Source organism: Sciurus vulgaris, assembly GCF_902686455.1.
Source record: "Sciurus vulgaris genome assembly, chromosome: 8".
Taxonomy (NCBI): domain Eukaryota; kingdom Metazoa; phylum Chordata; class Mammalia; order Rodentia; family Sciuridae; genus Sciurus; species Sciurus vulgaris.
This window is the reverse complement of record NC_136468.1, coordinates 136,884,675-136,907,458: the sequence shown is the minus strand read 5'-3', so window position 1 is coordinate 136,907,458 and position 22,784 is coordinate 136,884,675. Positions and strand designations below refer to the sequence as shown.

Here is a 22,784-nt window from a genome sequence, read left to right as displayed (position 1 = left end):
AAGGGAGCCACATGAAACGAAGTGACTTAAAATGACATCCATTTGCAGTGACCCCAAAGTCTGTGGGGTCAGCTGGGTGGCCGTGCTGACCAGGGCTGGGTCGGCTGACCTCGGCAGGCCCCTGTGTCTGTGGTCATCTGGAGGGCTGGCTTAGCCAGGGTGACCTTGGTTACAGGACCTGTTTCTCTTCCACCTGGTCACTTATCCTCCTGCCAGGGTGGGCTTGTTTATGGGGTGGTCTCAGGGTCCAAGGAGGTGAGGAGAAGTTTCAAGGTCAATGCCTGGCTCGGCCTCCCTGCCTCACTCTGCAAGTCCAAGGTCAGCTCTGAGTCAGAAGGTAGAGAAATAGACTCCACTTTTTTTTTTTTTTTTTTCCTGGTGCTGGAGACCCAGATGACCTTTACCACTGAGCAGCATCTGCTGCCCTTTTAAATTTTTTTATTTGGAAACAGGGTCTTGCTAAGTGGTTGAGGCTGGCCTCAAACTTGTGATCCTCACATCTCAGCCTCCCAAGTTGCAGGGATTACAGATGTGTGGCCCTACACCTGGCTAGACTCCAGTTGTTGAAGGGGAGCTGTAAGGTCACACTGAGGGGACATGGATAGAGGCCCAGCATCGGCTTCCTTCAGCGTGCCTCTTGGTGATGTCGTGATGCCGAGCTGAGGCGCACTGGGACTTCACTGGCATAGGGCCAAGGATGGGGAAACCGACCATGTCATTGGACTCGTCCCCAAGAACTGGGTGATCTGCCGTCCATGCCTCACATCCAAAGGGGAGTGACCAACTCGGGCTGGACCAGGCCACATTAAATTCTGAGCAGCTTCACTGGGGGACCAGCCAGGCAACAAGAATCTGATGGTGAAGACATTTTAACCCAGAGGGTCCCAAAGCTCTGTGTGGATTATTTTGAGAAAGCACAGCTGTATAGCCTTGGCTGGGGAGGTCAGGACAGAATCCAACTTCCCCCTCCCAGAAGTGGGGCTAGAGAGAAATAGACAGTGTCAAAGTTCAGCAGAAGGTAAGGGTTCAGGTCAGATGTCCGGCCCTACTGAAGTCCTATTTATAGAAACTGAGGCAGAAGCCTGGGAACTAAAGTAGCAAATTAGTGGTCAGCTTGGTTCCAGGGCTGCTTCTGCCTGGGGTCACTGGATCCCAGGTCTGAGGCTGACATAACATAAACAAGACACTGTACTACTGTTTTTCCATTATTGTGCCCATGGCAGACATAGCTAATGGATCGCAGAATCATTTTTCTGATGCATCTAGACCGGGTCTCAGAATCCTTCTCAACACAGTGTTCCACTGTCCACTATGCAATCAAATAACACTAGCATGTGAACTGAAACCTGGTTACTATAATCCCAGCTCAAAGGCAATGTGACATTCTATTGGCCTTGGACTGAAAGGGCCAAGCCTCCTCATACCCCCTGCCCTGGCTGCTTTAGGGCTACGTTGTTGCTGCTGGACTGTGTTGAGAGGGATTCTGAAGCCCGGCTTCTGGGAGACTCTGGACCTCTACCAGGTTTCAGCTTGACCCTTCTTCTCTGGGTTGGAGTAGAGGGGAAACAGGAGTAAATCTGGGACCAAATGAGTGATAGGCTGCATTGGTGTTGCTTGGGTCAGACGCTGTTGACATTTGGGGCCAGAGACTTGCTGTCGTGAGGAGCTGTCCTCTGCACTATGGATGTACAAGAGCATCTCTGGCCCCTGCCCGCTAGATGCCAGGAGCACCCCCTGTCCCCGTTGTAGCAACCAAGCGTGTCTCTAGACATTGCCAAATGTCCCCCCGAGAGGAAACTGATCTTAGCTCCCCTGGTTAAGAAGCTGATCCTAGATCCCGAAAGCATCTTCCTCCTCAGCACATCTGTGGAAAGGACCGCGGCTTCGGGGGCCCGGCAGGTCCCGTCACCTGCCGGGTGACCCGGGGCCAGCACCCTCCCTTCCCCCGGCCTCAGTTCCCCTCTGTCTGGTGGTGAGGCACCTCCTGCTCAGCAGAGGCCACCTGCCCCTCTGCAGCCCTGGTCTCCCTCCTGAACCCGTGCGCCAACATGAAGGTGTGTGACGAGGACCAGACCAACTGCACGGTGCCCACGTACCCCTCGTGCCGCGACAGCCAGACCTTCAGCACCTTCCTCCTGGACCTCTTCAAGCTGACCATCGGCATGGGCGACCTGGAGATGCTGAGCAGCACCAAGTACCCCGTGGTCTTCATCGTCCTGCTGGTCACCTACATCATCCTGACCTTTGTGCTGCTGCTGAACATGCTCATCGCTCTCATGGGGGAGACGGTGGGCCAGGTCTCCAAGGAGAGCAAGCACATCTGGAAGCTGCAGGTGAGGCCCCGGGAGCCCCAGCCCCGTGCCCGGCCACCCTGGTCCTTCCCAGCTTCCACTCTGGGGGGCCTGGGAATCTCCTTCTGCCTCCACTTCACTGCCAGTAAAATGGCACCAAAGGCTACCACCTACTTCCCACAGCCACCTAGAGAATTTTTTTGGGCGGGGGGTGTGTACCGGGAATGGGACTCAGGGGCCCTCCACCACTGAGCCACCTCCCCAGCCTTTTTTTGTATTTTATTTAGAGACAAGGTCACCCTCAGTTGCTGAGGGCCTCGCTTTTGCTGAGGCTGGCTTTGAACTCGAGATCCTCCTGCCTCAGCCTCCTGAGCCGCTGCGCCTGACCACCTTGTGAATTTTAAGGGAACTTCTTGCCTGACCACCAGCAGTGGTTGGAAATTTACAGAGTGTGGCCCTCAAGACCCAATTGGTTCCCTCCAGCATGACCAAGTGACCTCTGTTGGCACAGGAAATTCTCAGACTCTTTTAGTCCCTTTTCTGTTGCTATAGCAAAATACCTGAGGCTGGGTAATTTATAAAGAATAGAAGTGAATTTGGCTCACAGCTCTGGAGGCTGGGAAGTCCAAGAGCATGGTGCTGTGCCTGGTGGGGGCCTTCCTGCCGGGTCATGACATGGCAGAGGGTATCATGTGGGGAGACAGAGCTAGCACTCAAGCTTAAAGAGCCACTGATGCCGTCGGTGGGCCCACCTCATGAACTCACCTTACCCTAATCATCTCCCCAAGACCTCGCCTCCAGATATCATTAACATATGAATTTGGGGATTCGGGTTCCAATTCATGAACTTTGGGGGGACATACCAAAACCTGGACATACCAAAAACTTAGCAGGGATTCCACGCTGAGCCCGGAGCAGCTTCCGTGCCCTACCAGCTCAGGGAAGCATCAGTGTCCCCAGGGTGGGGGACTTTTACCTACTCAGCTGTAGTTCTCAGGCCCCAGCGAGCTGCTGCCTTCACTTTCTTTGCAATCCTAGGAAGCAGAATCCTCTCTGGCCAGGTGCGGTTCATAACCCCGGGTGTTCACAAAAAGCCCAAAGTCCCAGGACCACAGCACCCACATTCACCTTGACTCAGGGCTTCAAGGAAGCCATGTAGTGAAACAAACAAACAAACAAAAAACCAAGGTCAGCCGGGTGCGGCGACACAATTCCAGTGGCTCAGGAGGCTGAGGCAGGAGGATCACAAGTTCGAGGCCAGCCTCACCAACTTAGGGAGACCCTGCCTCAAAATTTAAAAATAAATAAAACAATAAAAGGGGCCGGGGATGGGACTCAGTGGTAAAGTGCCCCTGGCTTCAATCCCTAGTGCCAAAAAACTAAAAGAAAAGCCAAAACCGAGGTGGTCCTCCTGGGTCTGAATGTGAGGGTAACTGGCTGGACCCCCTGGTAACTCTTCCCCAAACCATTACCTGCCTGGGCCTCAGTTTCCCTGCTAAGTGTAATTCACAAGATGTGAAGTGGGCCCGACCACCGAGGATTCATTTTTTCCATAATTAAAAAGTTTTTATGCAAAATTTAAAAATCAGAGAGAGTCCGTATATCAAAAAAAAAAATAAAATCAAGATTTCTGGTCGCCCATCCCCATCTGTGAAATGCGGGAAGCCCTGCGGGGCTGGGGCCGCCTTCCTGCCTGGCAGCCGGCGGGTCTGGTGGGTGGCAGCTGCCCCCTTGCCCAGGGCATTGGCTGTCGGGTGTCCCCAGTTCCCAGCCCTCCCTCTGCTGAGCATGCACCACAGGCCCTGGGCCGGAGTTTCCTGTGCCCGCGCTTGGGTTTCCTGCCAGCCACCTAAGGGACCTGAGTTCATGAAGCCCCTTCCTAGGGGCAGCAGGAGCTGGGAAGCTTAGTCCTCTGCCCACCTTGGCCCGTCACCCCCTTTGCTGCCATTAGGGCCCTGGGTGTGGCTGGGAGGCTCCCTACCCCACGCCCGGCCTCCCTCTCTGCAGTGGGCCACCACCATCCTGGACATCGAACGCTCCTTCCCCGTGTTCCTGAGGAAGGCCTTCCGCTCCGGGGAGATGGTGACCGTGGGCAAGAGCTCCGACGGCACTCCAGACCGCAGGTGGTGCTTCAGGTGAGGCGGCGTGGGCAGGAGAGCCGGGGCCTGGGAGGACCTCACCCAGCTTGCGTGCAGCGGATGCCCGCTTCTTACGGGGCCGTGGAGGGTGTTGGCTTTCAAAGCGATTCATTCCTTGGTGATTGACAGCAGAGACTCTAAGGGTGACATTGGCATCAAATTCAGTTTCCTCATCTGTGAAACGGGCACAATAGCCGGTTGCTGTTGTCAACCTCCCAAGCCAGCTGCTCAGTTCCACTGAGGCTGAATCCCAAGTTCGAATCCTGACTCTGTAACTTACCAGCTTTGTGACCTTTCAGAAGCTGTTCAACCAGCCTCGAGCTCTTCATCTGTAAAACAGGGACCAGAAATATGTCTTCTTTGCCAAGTTCTGACATGTAGCAATTGCTCAAAAAAAAAAAAAAAAAAGAGAGAGAGATTCTATGAAAAATAATTTTTAAAATGGTGTTAAAAAACAACAAAAAATTTGGGTTAATTTGACCCAAGAGGTTGTAACCTGACTTTACCAGGATTTCCCAATAAGAGGTGAAAATATCAAGCAGCATGTCCATCAATGAATGAGTGGATGAACAAAAGGTGGTACGTCCATTCGCTGGAATATTATTTGGCCTTCAAAAGGAATGAAGTTCTAACACCTGCTATAATACGAATGAACCTTAAAAACATAATGCTGAGTAAGGAAATTAGACGCCAAAGGCCACAGGTTGTATGATTCCACTTGTATGAAGCATCCAGCGGAGACAAAACCATAGGATAGAAAGCAGGTCGCCAGGGGCTGGGGGAGGGGTCACAGGGAGTTACTGCTAAATGGGCAGAGAGCTTCCATTTAGGGCACTGGGAAGATTCTGGAACAGAGGACTGGTGGTCCCTCAGCTTGGGGAATGTACTGACCTGTGTGCTTACAAGGGCTTAGAACCAGGTCTGGAAGTCTTTTGCCATAACAGGAAAAATAGGAGGGTGTGCTGGGGCACTGGCAGGGGCTGCCCCAACCACCTCTCGGCCCGCCAGGGTGGACGAGGTGAACTGGTCTCACTGGAACCAGAACTTGGGCATCATCAACGAGGATCCGGGCAAGAGCGAGACCTACCAGTACTACGGCTTCTCCCACACTGTGGGCCGCCTCCGGAGGGGTGAGCGGGGCACTGGGGAGCGCAGGGACCTGCCTGGGCTTGTCACCTGTGTGTTAGAGCTGCCCGTCCCCGTCCCCGCCCCCGGACTCGCGTCTCTAGGACGGGGCGGTGGGACGGTCGGCAGTGGGTCCCCATCTTCGGGGCTTCGTCCTGGCCCTCCCTGCACTTGTTCTCCACTAAGCCTGGAGTTGGGCACTCGGGGTTCTGATCTGGATGTGGGTCTTGGTTCCTCTTTGCACTCCTGTGCAACCCTTGGCCAGAGCCTTGACCTCTCTGAGCCTCAGTTTCCACCTCCATAAAATGGGCATCACGACATCCGCCTCAGAGCGGGAGTGCCCAGTTCACGGTAGGTCTCACCCGCTCCCGGCTCTGCTTATCGCCCAGATCGCTGGTCCTCGGTGGTGCCCCGCGTGGTGGAGCTGAACAAGAACTCGAGCCCAGACGAGGTGGTGGTGCCCCTGGACAACCTAGGGAACCCCAGCTGCGACGGCCACCAGCAGAGTTACCCCCCCAAGTGGAGGACGGATGACGCTCCCCTCTAGGGACCGAGGGTGGGGCGGGGTCTCCAGCCTGCAGACCGTCCCACCCCTTCACCTGCCCTGTCTCGTCCACCTGCATTCAGCAGCTTCTCCCAGGTGTCCCCACGCCCTCCCGTGACCCCAGAGGAGAGGGCTGATGGAGACGCGGGCGGCCCCAGGACCCTCTGGTCCCCAGGCTCCTGCCCCTGGCTCCCCCTGCCTCCCCCTGGGGAAGGCTCCTGGCCGGGTCTCACTCCCATGGAGTCACATAAGCCCACGCAGGCTCTCCGCCCAGGGGGGCCAGGCCTGCTCTGCCTCCCCATTATTTATTGCTGCCTTCCCAGGACAGCGGTGTGACCCCCTCCCCGTGCCGCAGCTGGAACGCTGCAGAGGCCTCAGCCCCCCCAGGTGCCCTGCCAGCCTGCCGCCAGCCCCACCCTCCACACACCAGCACACACCGCGGCTCGGTGGCATCTGGGGGCCGATCCTGGGGTGGGGCCGCACCTGCTGTGTGTCCTACGGTGTCTGGGATTTGTGGTGCTCAATAAATGTTCATCCACTGGTGGCGGAGATGGCGGGGCCAGTGGTGGGGGTGGGGTGACAGTGACAAGCCTGGGGGTGACACTGTGGGAGGCGGGAGAGGGGTCAGGTGAGAACGGGGGCATGAGAACCCCCAGGTGGCCTTAGGTGTCGGTGGTCTGGGGCTGCAAGGCCGAGGTCGTGATGGTCGTGGCCAGAGAGACGGGCGAGGCTGTTGGGAAGGGAGGGACGCAGGGCAGGGGAAGGAGTCCTGCGGTGGAGGCCCTGGTCGGTTTTCCGTCACTGCGACAAGGTCCCCGAGAACCTCGGCCTGGAGGAGGAGTGGTTTCTGTGGCCCGTGGTTTCGGTCCACGGCCACACGCGTGGCTCCCTGGCTTTGGGCCTGTGGGGAGCACGTGGTGGGTCGGGGAGCGCAGGTGATGTGGTCAGCGAGGGGAAGGAGGGAGAGGGGACCGAGCCTGGGGGCGGCCCCACCTCCCGCGGCCCACGGGCTGTGGTGCCATCAGCGGATGAGCTGAGAGTGTGACCCAAGCACCCCCAGGCCCCGCCTCTGCACCCTGCGGCGCTGGGGACCCAGCCTGTGACACCCCGGGAAGTTTCAGATTCCAAACGCAACCGGAGAGAGCAAGTCTGCTCAGAGGAGCGGGAGAGATGCTGGAGGGGACGAAGCTGGGGCGCCGGATGGAGCCCCACAAACACCCGTCCTGCCGCCGCCGCCGAGCTGAAGGGTCCGCAGCAGTGACGTCGGCCTCCCCAGCTCCCAGGTCCTGGCTCCGGCGGGTCTTCCACCTGTCTTCTCCGAAGCGCTGGTCAAGCAGAGTCGGGGCTCCGAGGAGTCCAAGGCCACGGGCAGCCGCACGGGAGCAGCGTGGGGCTGACAGAGCTGGACCTGCACCCTCTGCCCAGACCTCGGCCGGGGTGGTCGTGTTTGGGGGACTTGGATGATGTCTCTTTGCCTCCCTGGGTCCTTGCATCCTCATCCGTCAGAGGCATGAGGGTTGGTGGCAGGAGAGAATCCATGGCCCTGAGTATCGAGAGGAGGACGCCAGGGTGCAGGGTGGGGCTCTCGCCCACCTTGCCAAGGTCCCAGCTCTCCGTCTCCCCGGGGGGCACGTGGCCTGCCAGGGCTGTCCTCGGGGCGTGTGGACGGCCAGCAGTGCCCGATTCTCCATCTTCTGCTTCAGCAACCGACTAGGAGCGCCCCATCTAGCGTCCCTTGACAGGGTGCCAAGAACCTTTCCCATTGGATGGACTTGGGTCACCTGCTACACCTGAGCCCATCCTGGTGGACAGTGGAAAGCGATGCCCACTCTGGCTGGTCCTCCCCAGAACACAGGGAACCCCAACCAGAGTGGCAGGAGGGGCAGATGACTCTGGAGGTGACAGACAAGCGTTTCTCACTCACGTCGGGCTTCAGGAAGGATCTGGATAGGGACCCTGGGGCTCTGAATCCCAGCAGGGCCCAGAGAGGAGAACTTAAGGTTTCCCTTTTCCTCAGCCCTGGCTGAAGGGGGCGCTCTCTCTACCTGGGTCGTTGGTGTTGGGCTCTTGCCCTGGGTTGGTCAGAAGACAAGGTGGCTGCCTGGGTCCTTCCTCAAAGGTGGACACTAGAGATGAGGGATGGGGCCCGTTTTGCCTGGGGTGCCCTTGAGGTGGGGGCGGTGAAGGGGAAAACAGGCAGATGGGAGAAAACTCTGCGTTTGTGGTCAAGAGTGGGATTCCAGCCTCGCCTGGGGATCCTCATCTCTAAAATAGGCACGACCTTTGGGAAGGCCAAGTGACTCCCGGACTTTTCAAAGAAGAAAGATCGTGACTGTAAAGTTCATGCTACTTATGTGATTATTAGTTTTATGATTGGCAGCAAGTAACAGAAGACTCACACCAGCTGAAAGGAAAAAAGGAGTATTTATCATCTCAGATTGTAGGATGTCCCAAGTGAGGGATGGCGTCAGGACTGGTGAATTCTGGGACTCTTGATTCATTAAGGACCCAGTTCCACCACTCATGTGTCCATGCAGCATTTATGTATTGGATTCCAACTGTGTTCCAGGCACTGTCCTAGGCAACAAAATCTGCCTGGGTGTGCTAGATTGTCCTCACACTGGTTTCCCTCAGGGGCACAAGATGGTGCCCCAGATCTAGACATCACATCCAGATCCAACTATATCCCCAGGAAGAAGGGCATATGGTTCTTCTTGTATCTCTTTTTATGTAGAAGGAAACTTTTCCCTTAAGTTCCTCAGTTTGTCTCCCCTCTTCTGTTGTTGAGCAGAATTGTGTCATGTGTTTTATGCTTCAGTCAATTGCAAAACAGGAAGTAGCAATTGGTCTAAAGAAGCAATGGCAACATGGAGGAAGGAAGTGACCTGGCCAGGTCTGAGCTCTGTGATAAAGGAAAATGGGGGAATTCAGATTATGTAGGCAACCAGTGGCATCTGCTGTGGTCTCTTCCCAGATGTCCACCCTCTGCCCTCACTGTCACCAAGAATGTCTGTGGCTCATTGTGGGGCCATGAACAGATTACTCTTTTAGGGGCCATGGCCTGGGCTTACCCCACAAAGTCAAAAACCCTTCCAATTCAGAGACTCAGTAACTTCTTGAGTTAAGTTCATAATTCACATTTTTACAGTGAAATAATTTTGGCTATGAATTTTCCTATGAAAACATTTTTAGCCATGTATTAACTTTTTCAAAAATTCTTTTAAAAAATTAATGATTTGAGCATGGATTGTCTATGAGTCAATATCTGTTTGAGAGAATTTAAAAGTTTTCAAGTCTTTGAGATTTTCTGTTTCCAGTACTTTTTTTTTTTTCCCCCATAGTGCTGGTGATTGACCCCAGAACCTGATTAAAAAATCATACTGGACTTAACATGTCCCAACATGAACATGTACTGGTTGTGTGCCAAAATATTTTCAGTGACACATTGTTCCTCAAATTGCATTTTAAAACCTTTTTTTTTTTTTTTTTTCAATTATCCGTGTCTCCCAATTATGTCAAGGTCTCAGTTTGGTGCTTCTGGTTGTTTTTTTCTTTTTAAATTTTTCTTCAAATAATCTGTCTTAAATAGTGAAAAATACTTTGGCTTTGAACTTCTGGAAGAACACAGATTTCAATTTCATTTTCTTTTTAGAGTATTAAGACCTGTTTGAGGGAAGCAATATTGTTTTTCTAGATTAAGTAGTGCCCTCCAGTGAAGTTTACAATACATTCGTGTAAGAATTAAAACCTAGATAATTTAAGGAACCACATCCAACAAATTAGAATTCGTGGGGAAAATGATGACCCTGTGATAGAAATGACTGACATTTGGGGATCATTGATCCACCCCAAACTTCATCCATGCTTACTTTTCTTTTACTGCCAAATTTCCACACCTTTACTCACATAGCTCCTGAGACAGGGGACTCTTCACCTACGAAGGTTATGGAAAAGCAACATCATTAAGATCTCATGGCCTGCTCCAAGCTAAGGCACGTTGGTTCCTTCTCCACTCCTCAGGCAGGTGTTGAAGGGGTGCCTGCTGTGGGCCTGACTCTGTCAATCATAGCCTGCTAGGCTGAGGTGTCCCTCTAAGGCTGAGATGTTGCAGACACCACACAGGTCCACGCAGCTTAAAGTGGAGCAGACAGAGTTTGAATGTGAGGCAGGTCCCTGACTTATGGTGGTTTGACTTACAATTTTCTGAGTTTGCAATGGTGTAAAACAGTCCACATGAGAATCAGACTTTGAATTTTGAATTTGAACCTTTCTCCGGGCTAGTGATAGGTGGTATGCTACTCTCTTGCAATAAGCCACGGCTCCCAGCCAGCCTCGTGATCAGAGGGGAAACAATCCAGTTTACAGTGTGGTGTTGCTAAGTCATGATGTCTGGCAGGTTAGGTGTATGAAATGCATTTCCACTTGGGGTATTTTCCACTTAATGATGGGTTTATCAGGATGTAAATTGAAGAACATCTGTCATTCCTTTGCCCATATGATCTCAGTCTTTTGAATAATCCTGGGAGGTAGGGAATAAGAGGATTCATTCCCTTTCTGAATAAGGCACAGAGAGGAACAGTGACCCATTTAGGGTCACACAGCTACCTGGTGAGTGCAGATTTGAATCCAGTTGTGGATTCCTCTCCTCCTCCATGACTTCTCACCATCTTCCTCTTCTCAATTGCTCACTCAGCAAGAGCTCTCTCCTGTGTCTTCTAATAACTGATAAAAACACACTTGCATTATTTGAACTCCTCAGGTGTCTCAGGCTTGAACTTACTACTTCTACATATATAACCTCATTTAAGCCACAGAGTGATACTATAAAGTTGGAACTCTTAATACATTCCCGTCCCTGCCCACAGGCATTAGTCTTAGTTTTCAGGGTTGCATTTGACAAGAAATCTGAATACAAATTGGTTCTCATTAATGAGAAAGTCCAGGCATGTCTAGCTTCAGGCATGGCTGGATCCAGGGGCTTGAATGAGGTCATCAGGACTAATTTCTCTCTTGTGTCTATCTCTTCCTTTGTGTCATCTTTGTTCTCTTCCACTGACAGGACCAGCTGGGGTCTCGTGTGTGTGTGTGTGTGTGTGTGTGTGTGTGTGTGTGTGTGTACGCACACGTGCTGAGGATTGAACTCAGGGTCTCAAGGGCACTTGCCAAATAGGCAATCTACCACTGAGCCACATCCCTAGCCAATGCATCTATTTCTGAACCAATCACTGTTTCCTGGGATGCAGAATGCTGTTTGATTGTTCAGACCTGAGATATTTGGCCGCCTCTTAAGTTAAGGATGGAATTGACTTTTCCTGTATTACAGGTACAGAATGGAGCAGGTCAGTTCTCCTTAAGGAAAGTTAAAATGTTGCTACCTGTGCTAGACAGCATCAGTAGCCCCAATCCCCACTCCTCTTTTCATTCATGCCCCCAAAAGTTTCAACTTTGTGCTTCCCTCTCACTGGGGTCATAGCATAATCTCCCATGCCTGAGCTTGATCATGTGACCTGTGTGACTAATAGGATGTTAGCAGACATATCTGTGCCTCCCCCTGCCAGAGATTCATGGGACAGAGCCACATGCCCCAGGTACATCCAGCTGGGATCAAAGGAACCCTGTAGATACTAAAGAAATTAATACCTTTTAGTTTTAATACCACTGAGTTTTTTGTGATTTTTTTAAAAAGTGCACACAGCAATAGGTAATGGACACTGACCCTAGAAGAAAAAGAAAATAGAACCCAGATAAGCCAAAAAAAAAAAAAAAAAAAAAAATGTCTACTACATTCTCTATTATAGATGAGAAAATAAGAGCTCAGAGAAGTGAAAACTCTTTTGTCTACTGGTAAGTGACACTAGCAGGATTTAAGCCCAGGCATTCTGCCCTGGGATCCCATGCCAGAGAGGTGATGAGTGACAGGTGATGGCCCAGACACTTATGCAGCAAAGACCCTGGCTGTCACCTGCCACCTTTACCAGTCCCCCAGGCTGCCAGCTTGTCTTTAGTGCCCTTTCCCTTTGAACATGCCCTAACTGCATTCCAACAAGGGTTTCTTATTATGTGCATATATGTGTATTTAACAATGATAAAGCACTTGTATGTCATATTTGACAGGAGGGTTTTTTTCCTCCTGAGTTTAAAGCACTACTGGGAAATAATTAGTGGTACCAGAGTCAAAAACAAAGGAATCCCATCAGAAGAGACAGTCTCCGAAACTCTCAGGTCTTCATTGAACAATTACCTCTTCCGCCTGTGAAGAATTCATCACTGCATGCCCTGTTATTATCAGCTGTTATGATTGTTTTAGATGAATGCTGGGGATTTTATTTCATCAAAAGCCATATTCAGCCACACTGTTCATCTCTTTGCATGCTTCTGACATTCCCGAATGTGATAATGTGGCGGTGGGTACTCAGTCTCCACACCTTGCCCAGATTCCTTGTGTATGCGGATCCCTCTGTTCTGTATCATAGGTGAGAAAACATTCATGCTGTTATTAATGTTTGGCTCCCTAGCAAAAGCTTTTATGTGTGAACCAAGTACTTCCTGCCTTTGCTTTTTAGGAATCCCTAATCACTGGGGACCATGGAGAGATCTTTGTTCATCCCAGGCATTTGAGACAGAAACACAATGAGGGTGTGATGGAGCGGAGGAGGGGGTGGGAGAGGTGTGGGCAGGGCAGACGTGTCCCCCAGGATTGGGGAGTGGAGGCTGGATGAGGAGGGCCCAGCTTGGAGGTTTTGTGTTCTCACAGGACATCTAAAAGGAGGAAGCAGATGAACCCAGATCAGGCACCTACCCCATGTTGGGTGCTGTGCTTGGTGTTGGTATTCATGGTTGAGGAACCATGTGCAGAAGCTTCTGGATGGGATTGTTGCTTCCTCTTCCTTATACACAGCACCTGATTCTTTCCTTTTTCTTCTTCTTCTTCTTATTTTTGCGGTACTGGGGATCGAACTCAGGGCCTTGTGCTTGAGAGGTAAGCACTCTACCAGCTGAGCTATCTCCCCAGCCCTCTTCTTATTATTTTTGAGGCAGGGTCTCACTCTGTTGCTCAGGCTGGTCTCAAACTCAAATGATGGTCCTGCCTCAGCCACCCAAGGAGCTGCACCTAGCACAACTCCTGATTTTGCTCAGTTTCCCACTGTGCTTTGCACAATTACAGGCTGCCCCGTGACTCTATTTCCCTTACTAGGTATTAGTACAGGAACAGCCATATGACCCAGTTCTGATCCATGAGACAAGAGGTCAAGTCTACTGGGAGAGGGGAAATTCTGGGAAAGTAAGATGAATAAAGGGAGAGACTGTCTTTTATGCTGAAAATGGTCAGGTCTGGATGTGATGCCTGGAACAGCAGCTGTTATGTTGTGAGCATGAAGAGGATCGGTAGAATGGAAGAATAAGAACTTGGGCCCTTGATGACATCATTGAGCTGCTGAATTAAGTGATCTTTGGCTGCCTAGCCTTAAATTTTCTTATGATTACTTGAGAGAATACATTTTCTTTCTCATTCGAATCAGTCGAATCAGGATTTTCTATTAGCCAAAATCATACAGATGCAAGGACAAAATTTTATCTCCATTTTACAGATGAAGAAAGTGAGGCCTGGTATGAACCAAGTATGCCTTAGTATGAACTTTCTAGGGGTGGCAGGATTGTTTTAGAGGTAAGTTTTCCACAGAGGGCTATAGCGTGGGTGGATCTGGGACTCAAACCCAGGACCACAGATCACAGCACCCTGAGTTCCTCAGTGAGGTCAGAGCACCCTACTTGCTCTCAGCACACCACATGCAGAAGGCACCCCCCTCAATCCCACAGATCTGCCCTTGGTTGATCTGGGTGGGGCTGCTGAGATCTGACATTGGCCACCAGGGGTCGCTATAGTCACACCTGGGGACCTCCTCAGAAGAGGCCTGAGGGAAACTTGGAACCTGGTGACCTAGTCAGAAAGAAGTTTCTGTGAGCTCCCTCTTAGGTGAGTCTGTGAGACCCAGGAAATACTCCCATCACCAAGAAGGAGAGAAGGAGGCCTAGACTCTCCTCTGGAGGATCAAACTGCTGTGTGTCCTCAGACAAGTTGCCCCCTCTCTCTGAACCTGTTTTCTTCTTCAGAATAGGGGTATTCATCCTCACTTCTCGGTGGTGGGTTTCCTCACTCTCCCTGAGGGTCTTCCCCTGCTGTCTCTCCAGCTCAACTTGATGGATGAAGGACTGTTAGGAAGTGGTGGTCCCGGAAATAATGCCCATTATGGGTCCTTGTATTGCAAATGGGGAAAATGAGACCTGAAGAGAAGAAACTCAATTACCTCAAGTCTCCTGGGGGAGAGGAATCAAAATCCAAAGATCGAAGAAGTTTCTACTGAACGCATATGGCTTTTGTACCCTTGGAAAGTCCAAAAATTTTATGTTGCCAGGTGCCCCCTGGTGGTGCACTTCTGTAATTGCAGCTACTTCAGAGGCCGAAGCAGGAGGATCTCAAGTTCAAGACCGGCCTCAGCAACTTAGCGAGACCCTGTCCTGAAATAAAAAGAGCTGGGGTGTAGCTCAGTGGCAGAGCACCCTGGGTTCCATCCCCAGTACCAAAAAAAATTTTGTTATGTCAAACCATGGTGAGTGGGGTTCATGTGTACCAGCCTCAGGTTGCAGTTGAGGAAGAGGCCATTAGAGGGGTCATCACTTCACCCAAGCCACGTTGCTCATGGGGGCAGCATCAGAGTGGAGTCAGCTCAGTCTGACCACTGCCTCAGTACCTTTGGAGAAGCCCTTTTCTTTTTCTTTGGGGGGGGGGGGGGCTGGGGATCGAACCCAGGGCCTTGTGCTTATAAGGCAAGCACTCTACCAACTGAGCTATCTCCCCAGCCCCTGGGAAAGCCCTTTTCATGGACTTTTTCATGAACTAACTCAGGTGCCACCTCTACCTTTGATAGATGTAGAAATTGAGGCTCAGGGAGGTCCCCCAGGTTGTCCAGGGTCACGTGTGGTATTGGAGGGATGCCAAGGACAGTTCTGTTGCCTCCTCCCATCAACCTGCCACTTTGGTGAACTGGTGATGGTGGTGATTTAAGAGAAAACTACCTGACGGGTGTAGCCCCACCTTCCAGGGGGTGGGCCGAAGTGGGCCACGCCCCTTTAAGAGCTCGCGGCCAATCAGATGCAGCGCAGCACTCGTGGGACCCTGCGGGAGCCTGGGCCTGGAGTTGAGGCCAAGCCAGCTCTAGTTCAAGGTCTTGCTGTTCGGAGGGAGGTCAAGTCCAGGAGGCTGAACTTGTCTCCGCTTCCTGGGGGGCTGATCTAGGCCATGAATGTGAGTCAAGAAAACAGGAAGCCACCCTGGGAAAGTGGACGGATGCCTGCTGACCCGGGTCCCTCCACTCCCGTCTGCTCCTGGGCCCCACTCTGCTCTGGGGCCGCTCTGATGGGGCCATCTCATGGTCGCCGGGAGGGAACGTGTCAGTAATAGGAAGTCAGGTGCCGGCACACCTGCTACCAAAGCGGACAGCTCCGCTCTAAGGCGTGTGAGCCCAGGACGGTTCAATGGGGAGGAGGCCCTTGGGTTTGAGACAGAGAGGGTGAAGCTCCGTAGGAGGGGTCGGCCAGGGGGTCTCCTTCACGCAGCCTTGGCTGTGGGACCCGAGCCTGGGTCTGGCTTCTGGAGCCAGACGGGCCACATGGGGGTTGCGGGGGCTGGTGGTGTTTCCTGTTGTCTGCAGAGCGCGGGGATCAGACTCAGGCTCAGAATTGGACAGGCCAGCTGCTTCTTGGTTCTCTGGCCTCGGCTGTGTGACTTTGGGCAAAGTGACAGCCCTTCCCCAGTCCTCAGGGGCCTCTCCTGTGAAGTGAGACGGTGCACCCATGCTGTGCTGAGTGACAGAAAGGATTCGGAGACGGTTAGCGCTGGGCCTGGTGTCCGGCTGCTTGCACTAGCTGTGGGCCACTGCTAATCGCAGCAGTGACACTTCTGTCACCTGTCTTGCCCTGTCATCACCAGGGACTGTAGAAATACCGGGCAGGACTATGACCACCTAGCATGAGTGCAGTTCCAAAGGGTTCGGATGGGGAAATTGAGGCCCAGGGGGAAGGATCCTGGCCAAGGCACCTAGGGAGTCCACATTAGGGTGGGTTAGGACCCCAGCGGGGCTTGGAGCCAGGCCCAGCTGTGACAGTGACCTGGTGTGCAATGCATGCAGACCCTGCAAAGGCCAGGAGGCTTTCCAAGGATGGAAGCAGATGGGTAGCCCAGACCTGCAAATGCAAGGGACCTGGCACAGAGTGGCTGCAGTCTTGCTTCTGTCCCTTCTCCAGGTGGCCCTGGGATGTGTAGGTTCTGGGTGAACCAGAGGCCAAGCTGGCACTGGGACGCCCTGATGGGTGTCCACAGGTCCTCTGTGTCCCCATGTGTAAATGGGCATGATGTCACTTGTGGTTATGAGATGCAAATGAGTGGGTCATAAAATCGCTTTGTCAGCTGGGCGGAGGCTAATTGTGCTCTATAATGCTTGTTCCTCGTGGCCTCCCCTGGGGCTCTGCCTCTCCCAGCACGGTGTCCGGTGGGACCAGGTCTCCGGCTCCCTCCAGGCTGGGTGGTGTGCTGGCTCACTGACCCTGCTCCCAAGGCCTTGCCTGACACAGCTTCCTCCCAAATCCTCTACTTCCTGCTGCTGGACGCAGGCTGCTGAGAACCCAGTGTCCAGAGCTCAGCACCCTCTTGGGGACTGGGCTTCCTGCGCTGCCAGATTTGGGGGCCTGGTCTTGGGGAGGTGGGGCCTCCCTTCTCTGCTTCGCACAGCTGACCACAGTGCTCTGCACCTGGAAGAGAGGCCTGGCTTCAGACTGGGGGAGGCGCTCTGATTTTTCCTGGCCCAGATGTTGGGCTGGTAAGCCCAGGGGAGATGAGCCAGGGGAAGCAGAGGCAGAGGCAGGATGTGAGAAAGAACCGATGCTGCGGAACCTCAGCCCTCCACAGACTTGCTGTGTGACCTTGAGCAGATCACTTCATGTCTCTGAGCCTTGGCTTCTTGCTCTCAAACACCTCCCAGCTTACATGGTGATTTTGAGGCTCCCCAGTGAGATATCGTCTGTATGAACATGTGCTGCATACAGGCAGTGCCTAATAAATGCTGAGCTCCCTGGGGCAGGTAGTGCCTGCCACAAATCTCTGGGCACTGGGGTGTCTGACCGGCTGGGATGGAGCTGGCCAGGAAGGCTACCACTGGCTTGTTCCCAGTCACACTGCCACCATGGAGGCTGGGAAGGAATTCAGTGATGGAACAGAGACGCCACCCCAAGACCAACACAGCACCACAGAAAAAAACGGGACAGAGGGACTCAGGTTCGGTGCCCACCCTGAGGCCCTGCAGACGGATCGCTGGCCATGACCGTGACCACGGCCGCTGGCGTTGAGCTGACATGGATGTAAGGCTCATGGCAGCGTCTGGCTTCAGCGAGCTGGAATGACAGATGAAGGCTGTTCCGGGGCACGACGGGCTGGGCCGGCCACAGCCCGCCTCATCCCCGAGGCAGGAAGGACCAGCAAACCCGGAGCTGCGCACGAAGCAAGCGGACGGCTGAGACACCACTTTGTGTTTTCCCCTTTTTTTTCTTTCTCTTCGTTTTTAAAACAATATAGTGCGGAGCGCACTTCTCACAGTAGAATATAATGGTCAATTTTAGTATAAAAAAAAAACATTCTCAGAGATTCGTAAATGCACTTAGTGCTTGAACAGGCCTTGGAGAGATACAGTACCACTGCCGGAGCACCGGGGGGCCGTGACGTGGGGGACTTCAGGCCTCGGGGACTTACTGGGGACCCCTGCCTCCCTTCCCCCCATGATAGAGTGGACCAGGCCTCGGAGGCCAGTTTGCAGGAAGGGAGTCGGTCGGGTCTCCCGAGTACAATCAGTAGGCTTCCCCCTCACTGGCTCCCAGAAGACTCCCCTCCAAAGAAGGCAAGGTAGGGTCCCTCTGAGTGGGGTCTAAGCTTACAGGCCCATCGCTAGACCCCACGGTGCCTCTTCCTCAAGATGCGAAAAACTGTAATAAATATACAAATCTAGGATGCAAGTGGTGCCCTCGAAGGAGGTGCCCCGTGCAGTGCACAGCTTGCACAACTGTGCCCAGCAGCCCTGTAAGATGTACTGGAGGGAAGGTGGAGATGTGGGTGTGGGGTACAGAGAATGGGGGTGGGGCTGCAATTCGGTTAGGAAGAAATAGGCAGGGGGAGGAGACTGAGGGAGGCAGTATGGGTGGGGGCCTGCAGGACTCCGGGGTCAGAGCGGTCTTCACCTGGATCAAGGCAGAGGGACGCTTTGGACCCCGTGACTTCCAAAGGCCCCTTTGCTCCTTTTCCAGGAGACTGTGGGAGAAGACTCCTGTTTCCTTCTGCATCCCACCCTGGTCTGAGCCCCTTTTCTAGAGACCCAGAAAGAACCATTCCTGTGTTTAGGCGGTTTCTCTCTGCCTGCCTCTGCTGACCTAGGTGGAGGGAGGGGTGGATGTCACTGGCCACCCCCGGACCCTCCGTGTCCTGGGGTCGCCGAGGGGGGAGGGGCCTTGGAGAAGTCATCCTGCCTCTTCCCACGCGCAACAGCCGGCCTGGCTTCCCCGCGGGCATCTGTGGGTGCAGGGCCAGGGCCCCTGCAGGCCACCCACCCCGTCCAGCAGCCTGTGTCCCCGCTCGGTGCCCCGTCCGTCTGTCCACGCATGCGCCAGGCGGCCTTATCTGTAGACGGGCAGGCGGATGTGGGCGTGCTGGTGGTCGAGCAGCCGGGGCACGGCCACCGTCTCGTAGCCCTTGCCCAGCATCTGCTCCTTGATGCAGGGCGGCCGGATGTCGTTGATGAGGTACTCCAGCGACTGCAGGCTGCTGCTCAGCACCGACGTGTTGCACACGCTCTTGCTGGGCAGGCCCGAGAGGCCGTCCGCGGTGGGCCCCGCCAGCTCCCGGGCCGTCCCGGGCCCCAGCTCAGTCACCGCCACCGCCGCCGCCGCCGCGGGGTTGTAGCAGTCGCTGGTGGGGGTCACCAGCACGCTGTTCCAGGGGGCGGCAAAGTACTGGCCCACGGTGAAGCTGGCGGGCAGCCCCACGCCGCAGTTGAGGGGCGACCCGCTGGCCCGCTCGTAGGCCCGGCCGCCGCAAGCCTCGGGGGACTTGCTGGCCACCGTGCTGCTGCCGTAGGCGCGCAGCGGCTGGGGCGGCGGCGGGGGCGGCTTCTGAGGCCACAGCAGGTAATCCAGGCCGCCGTCGGCGTACCCTGCCGGCTTGGTGGCCCCGGCCAACGTCAGCGCCGGCGTGGCTCCCGGGCCCAGCTCCGTGCCCTTCCGGCAGTCGGGCAGACCGGCCGTGGCCGAGTAGGCCATGCTGGGGAAGCTGGGCACCGGGCCGTGCTTGGCCGGGCTGGGGTGGGGAACGGCCACACCCTGGCAGGCGGAGGGCGCAGCGCCCGGGGCCTGGCACTGCTGGTTGAGCTGGTAGAGGATGCTGTGGATGGAGGGCAGGTTGGAAGGCGGCAGGGGCAGGCCCCGGCCCGGCAGGGGGATGACGGAGGCGGTGGTGGCAGCTGCAGGCAGGCTGGGTGGCGGGGCGGGCGCCTCGGGCGGCTTGGGGTAAGCCAGGGACCCCAGAGTGCTGGGTGCTGGGTAGGGCGCAATGCCCACCTGCACCGTGGCAGGCGACAGCTTGGTCCGCTTGCCTTCTGCGCTCTTGAGCACGCTTTTGGCGGGCCCAGTGGGTGCGGCAGCGCTGGAGGAGGACACGGCGGCCTTGACGATGGCCAGCAGGCCCTGGTAGCCGGCCGTGTGCTGCGGGTAGGGGCTGTAGCGCTGGCCGCTGGTGTCGTAGCCGTTGACGGTGCGGCTGAGGTGCTTGTGCTGGGGCACCCGGATGTTGGTGGGGAAGATCTTGATGGACAGCGGGCTGTTGGCCACCTTCTCGGCATAGGCATCCAGCTCGGCCGGGCTCGGGTAGCGGGAGGAATGCATGGAGCTGGCCACCGTCTCACCTGCGGGGACAAAGGCACAGGTGAGGCCCAGAGCGCAGCCCCTGCTCCCCAGGGCAGCCCATGGGTTGCCCAGCCCCCTTCCCGTTCCTTCACTTCTTCATTCACTCCTTCCAGAATTTAAGCTGTGACGTACAGAAAGGAGACCACACACGTCCTGGGCTTGTGGACTGTCACAAATGGAGCACCCCCGGGTGGGAGGCGGGCACCGCCAGTACCCCAGAGGCTCCTGTGCCCCCTCCCTGTCCCCAGCACATTTGGGCTTGCCTGATTCCCAAAAGTGCAGGCTACGCGTGCCTGGTTTCTGTCTGCAGCGGGTGGAACCCCACACTGCTCCCACGTGACCAGCCGCCACTAATACTGTTGGTGAGCTCCATCTGGGTTGTGCCACTCCTTCGCCAATACTAGATACACAACTGGCCCTGCCACAAGGGAGTGGGTCACGATAGATAGAGTGGATCCCCCCCACCCCTCGAGCCCCTCCTGGGTCCTGAGACATCACCCACTGCAGCCCAGAGCCTCCCATGGGGCCAAGGCGGTAGGGACAGGGGCTGCATGAAGCTGGAAAGACCCCGGGGCTGGATGGGACTGTGTGGCCCTGGGCAAGCTGGCTGCCCAGCTGAGCCCCACCTGTGGAATGGGGGTAATAATGGTGCCAGGTCTGCAGGGTGACCTGGAGGAGCAAGATCACCACTCTGGACCCGTTTCCTCATCTACAAGATGGTGCGATGCTGTCATTAACGCGACCTGCGAGGGGGCAGCGTTAGCGGAAGCTGGTGCTGTTAATACCCTCCCCGCAGAGCAAGGGGGCAGCTGGCACAGGTGGGGCTGGGGCTGCAGACCCGCCACTGCCAAGGTCTCCCCACTGCTCCTCCCAGAGCCTCACCTGCTGGTGGGCTCGCAGTCGATCGGATGAAATGCACGCGGGTTGGTGCGTGGGGTAAGGGAGTTACCCAGCGGGGGAGCAATGGGTGTGGGTTAAGTGCCGAAGCTGAAGTGGTGGTGGAAGGCGTGAGGAGGGAGGGGAGAAGCCAGCTTCGGACAGCGGCCCAGAGGTGAGGGAGGCTGTCCCGGGTGGGCACTGTAAGTAACTTAGGATGGGGGAGCGCAGGGGCCAGAGAAGGCTCGAGCAGAGGGGACGGAGAGGTGCCGGGGCGGGCCTCTCCGCAGGGGCAGCAGTTCTCGCTGCACGGGCACGCGGTGACATCTGGAGATGTATCTGGCTGTCACAGCCGGGGGGTGGAGGTGCTGCTGGCATCTGGTGGTAGATGCACGTCCCACAATGCACAATGGAGACCCCCCCAACCAGGAACCCTCCAGCTCCAAATGTCAGGGGGACCAGGTTGGACAAGCCCGGCCTGAGGGCACCAGGCAGCCACGTGGAGTCAGGCAGCAGCAGGAGGCATCACATACCTCAGGGAGGCTGGGGCCGTGTCCCTGTTCCTAACCCGGGCAGGGCAGGTGAGCCCGCCGTGGGTCCCCATCCTGACCCTGCCTGGGGCCGCCCCCTCCTAAGTGGCCTAAAATAAACTCAGTGTGGAGAATGGAAATGTCACTTTGGCCAACGGGGGAATCTTTCTCCGAGATTGGATTTAAACTACATTATACAAGCAATTTCATGGGCACTTAGCGCCGCTCGGAGAGTCCCGCAAAAAAGGGACCCGTTCTTCATTTGCCAGCCATAAATCAGCAGTTGCTATAATGAGCACAAAAATGTCACTTTTATGCAATTTTACAGATGAACAAAACTGGTGAAATTAGCTGTGGTAACCCTACTAGAGTCAGCAAAACCAGCTGCCGGGGAAAAAATTATATCTGTATGTATTTTCGTTCCTCTTAAAGTCTCTTCCCAAGCAAGTTTCTGCCATTGTGGTGTGAAAACTCATTTGTCCTCACCATTATACTTTCATTTGGAGTTTATCTTGAGTATCCAATGAGCCACCAACTGTGAAAATGATTAAATCTACAAAATCTATCTAATGGATGGAATAAATTAGGTGTTTAAAACCTTAAGAAGGAAGGAAAAAAAAAAAAAGCAAATGTTCCTGGCCTCGGTTCATTCAAGGAAGGGACATCCTGCCCACCTGGCCAGCAGGGCTCCTGGAGGGCAGTGTTGTCCCTCTGGCTTTTGTGGGAGCCGACCGTGGTGCTAGGACACGGTGCCAGACTCTGCGCCCGTGGCTTTTCTTGGTGGCTCTTGTTTGGAGGGCCTGGCTACTCTGGGGGTGGGAAGGGGTCCCCACGTCACAGATAGGAAACAGGTCCTGGCATTTGGCAGCTGACCCCCAGGACCTGCCACTGCTCAGTGATTCTGACGGCACAAATCACGCCCTCACGTGGTACCCAGGACCCACGCCAAGCAGGGCTGGTGAACAGCGTGGCCCGAACATGGTGGATGAAGCCATGGCCTCCTCTGCCACTCTCTCGGATCACTTGCTCTGGGGGAAGCCTCTGTCACACGGGGACACTGGATAGCCTCTGGAGAGAGGCCCACACAGAGATGAATGGAGGCCTCTAGCCTCCAGGTCAGAGGGCAACACTGGGTGACATGCTGACCCCACCCTCCTGAGAGACCCTGGGCCCAGCCACCCAGCTGAGCTACTGCGACGTTCTTGAGCCACTCAAGGCAAGGGAGAGAGTAGACTATGGCTGCTGTTTTAGGCCACTAAGCCTTGGAGTCACCTGCCACACA

The 22,784-nt window shown here is 54.9% G+C and overlaps 3 protein-coding genes across 11 annotated transcripts in view; 1 reads left to right on the top strand and 2 right to left on the bottom strand.

Moving 5' to 3' along the window:
* Nucleotides 1–6,638, top strand: part of TRPV4 (transient receptor potential cation channel subfamily V member 4) — a 37,812-nt gene extending 31,174 nt beyond the window's left edge. For 3 of the 4 annotated variants that reach the window (XM_079151313.1, XM_079151315.1, XM_079151314.1), the window contains exons 13-16: nucleotides 2,017–2,333; nucleotides 4,299–4,426; nucleotides 5,438–5,559; nucleotides 5,944–6,638. In XM_079151313.1, coding sequence (XP_079007439.1) covers nucleotides 2,017–2,333; nucleotides 4,299–4,426; nucleotides 5,438–5,559; nucleotides 5,944–6,101 — 725 coding nt within the window. In that variant the 3' untranslated portion in view covers nucleotides 6,102–6,638. Of the gene's footprint in view, nucleotides 1–2,016; nucleotides 2,334–4,242; nucleotides 4,427–5,437; nucleotides 5,560–5,943 lie in introns of those variants that run through there. The other variant, XR_013765755.1, reaches the window with a different exon arrangement.
* An 11,042-nt stretch (nucleotides 6,639–17,680) lies between these two features.
* FAM222A (family with sequence similarity 222 member A) overlaps nucleotides 17,681–22,784 on the bottom strand; it is a 49,307-nt gene continuing 44,203 nt past the window's right edge. For all 3 annotated transcript variants that reach the window (XM_079151389.1, XM_079151388.1, XM_079151390.1), the window contains one exon: nucleotides 17,681–20,095. In XM_079151389.1, the coding sequence (XP_079007515.1) occupies nucleotides 18,813–20,095 (1,283 nt within the window). In that variant the 3' untranslated portion in view covers nucleotides 17,681–18,812. The remainder of the gene's footprint in view (nucleotides 20,096–22,784) is intronic.
* The window catches only part of UBE3B (ubiquitin protein ligase E3B), a 224,352-nt gene continuing 220,050 nt past the window's right edge, over nucleotides 18,483–22,784 (bottom strand). For all 4 annotated transcript variants that reach the window (XM_079151283.1, XM_079151280.1, XM_079151282.1 and 1 more), the window contains exon 29: nucleotides 18,483–18,493. The gene's annotated coding sequence lies outside the window, so the exon portion shown is untranslated. The remainder of the gene's footprint in view (nucleotides 18,494–22,784) is intronic.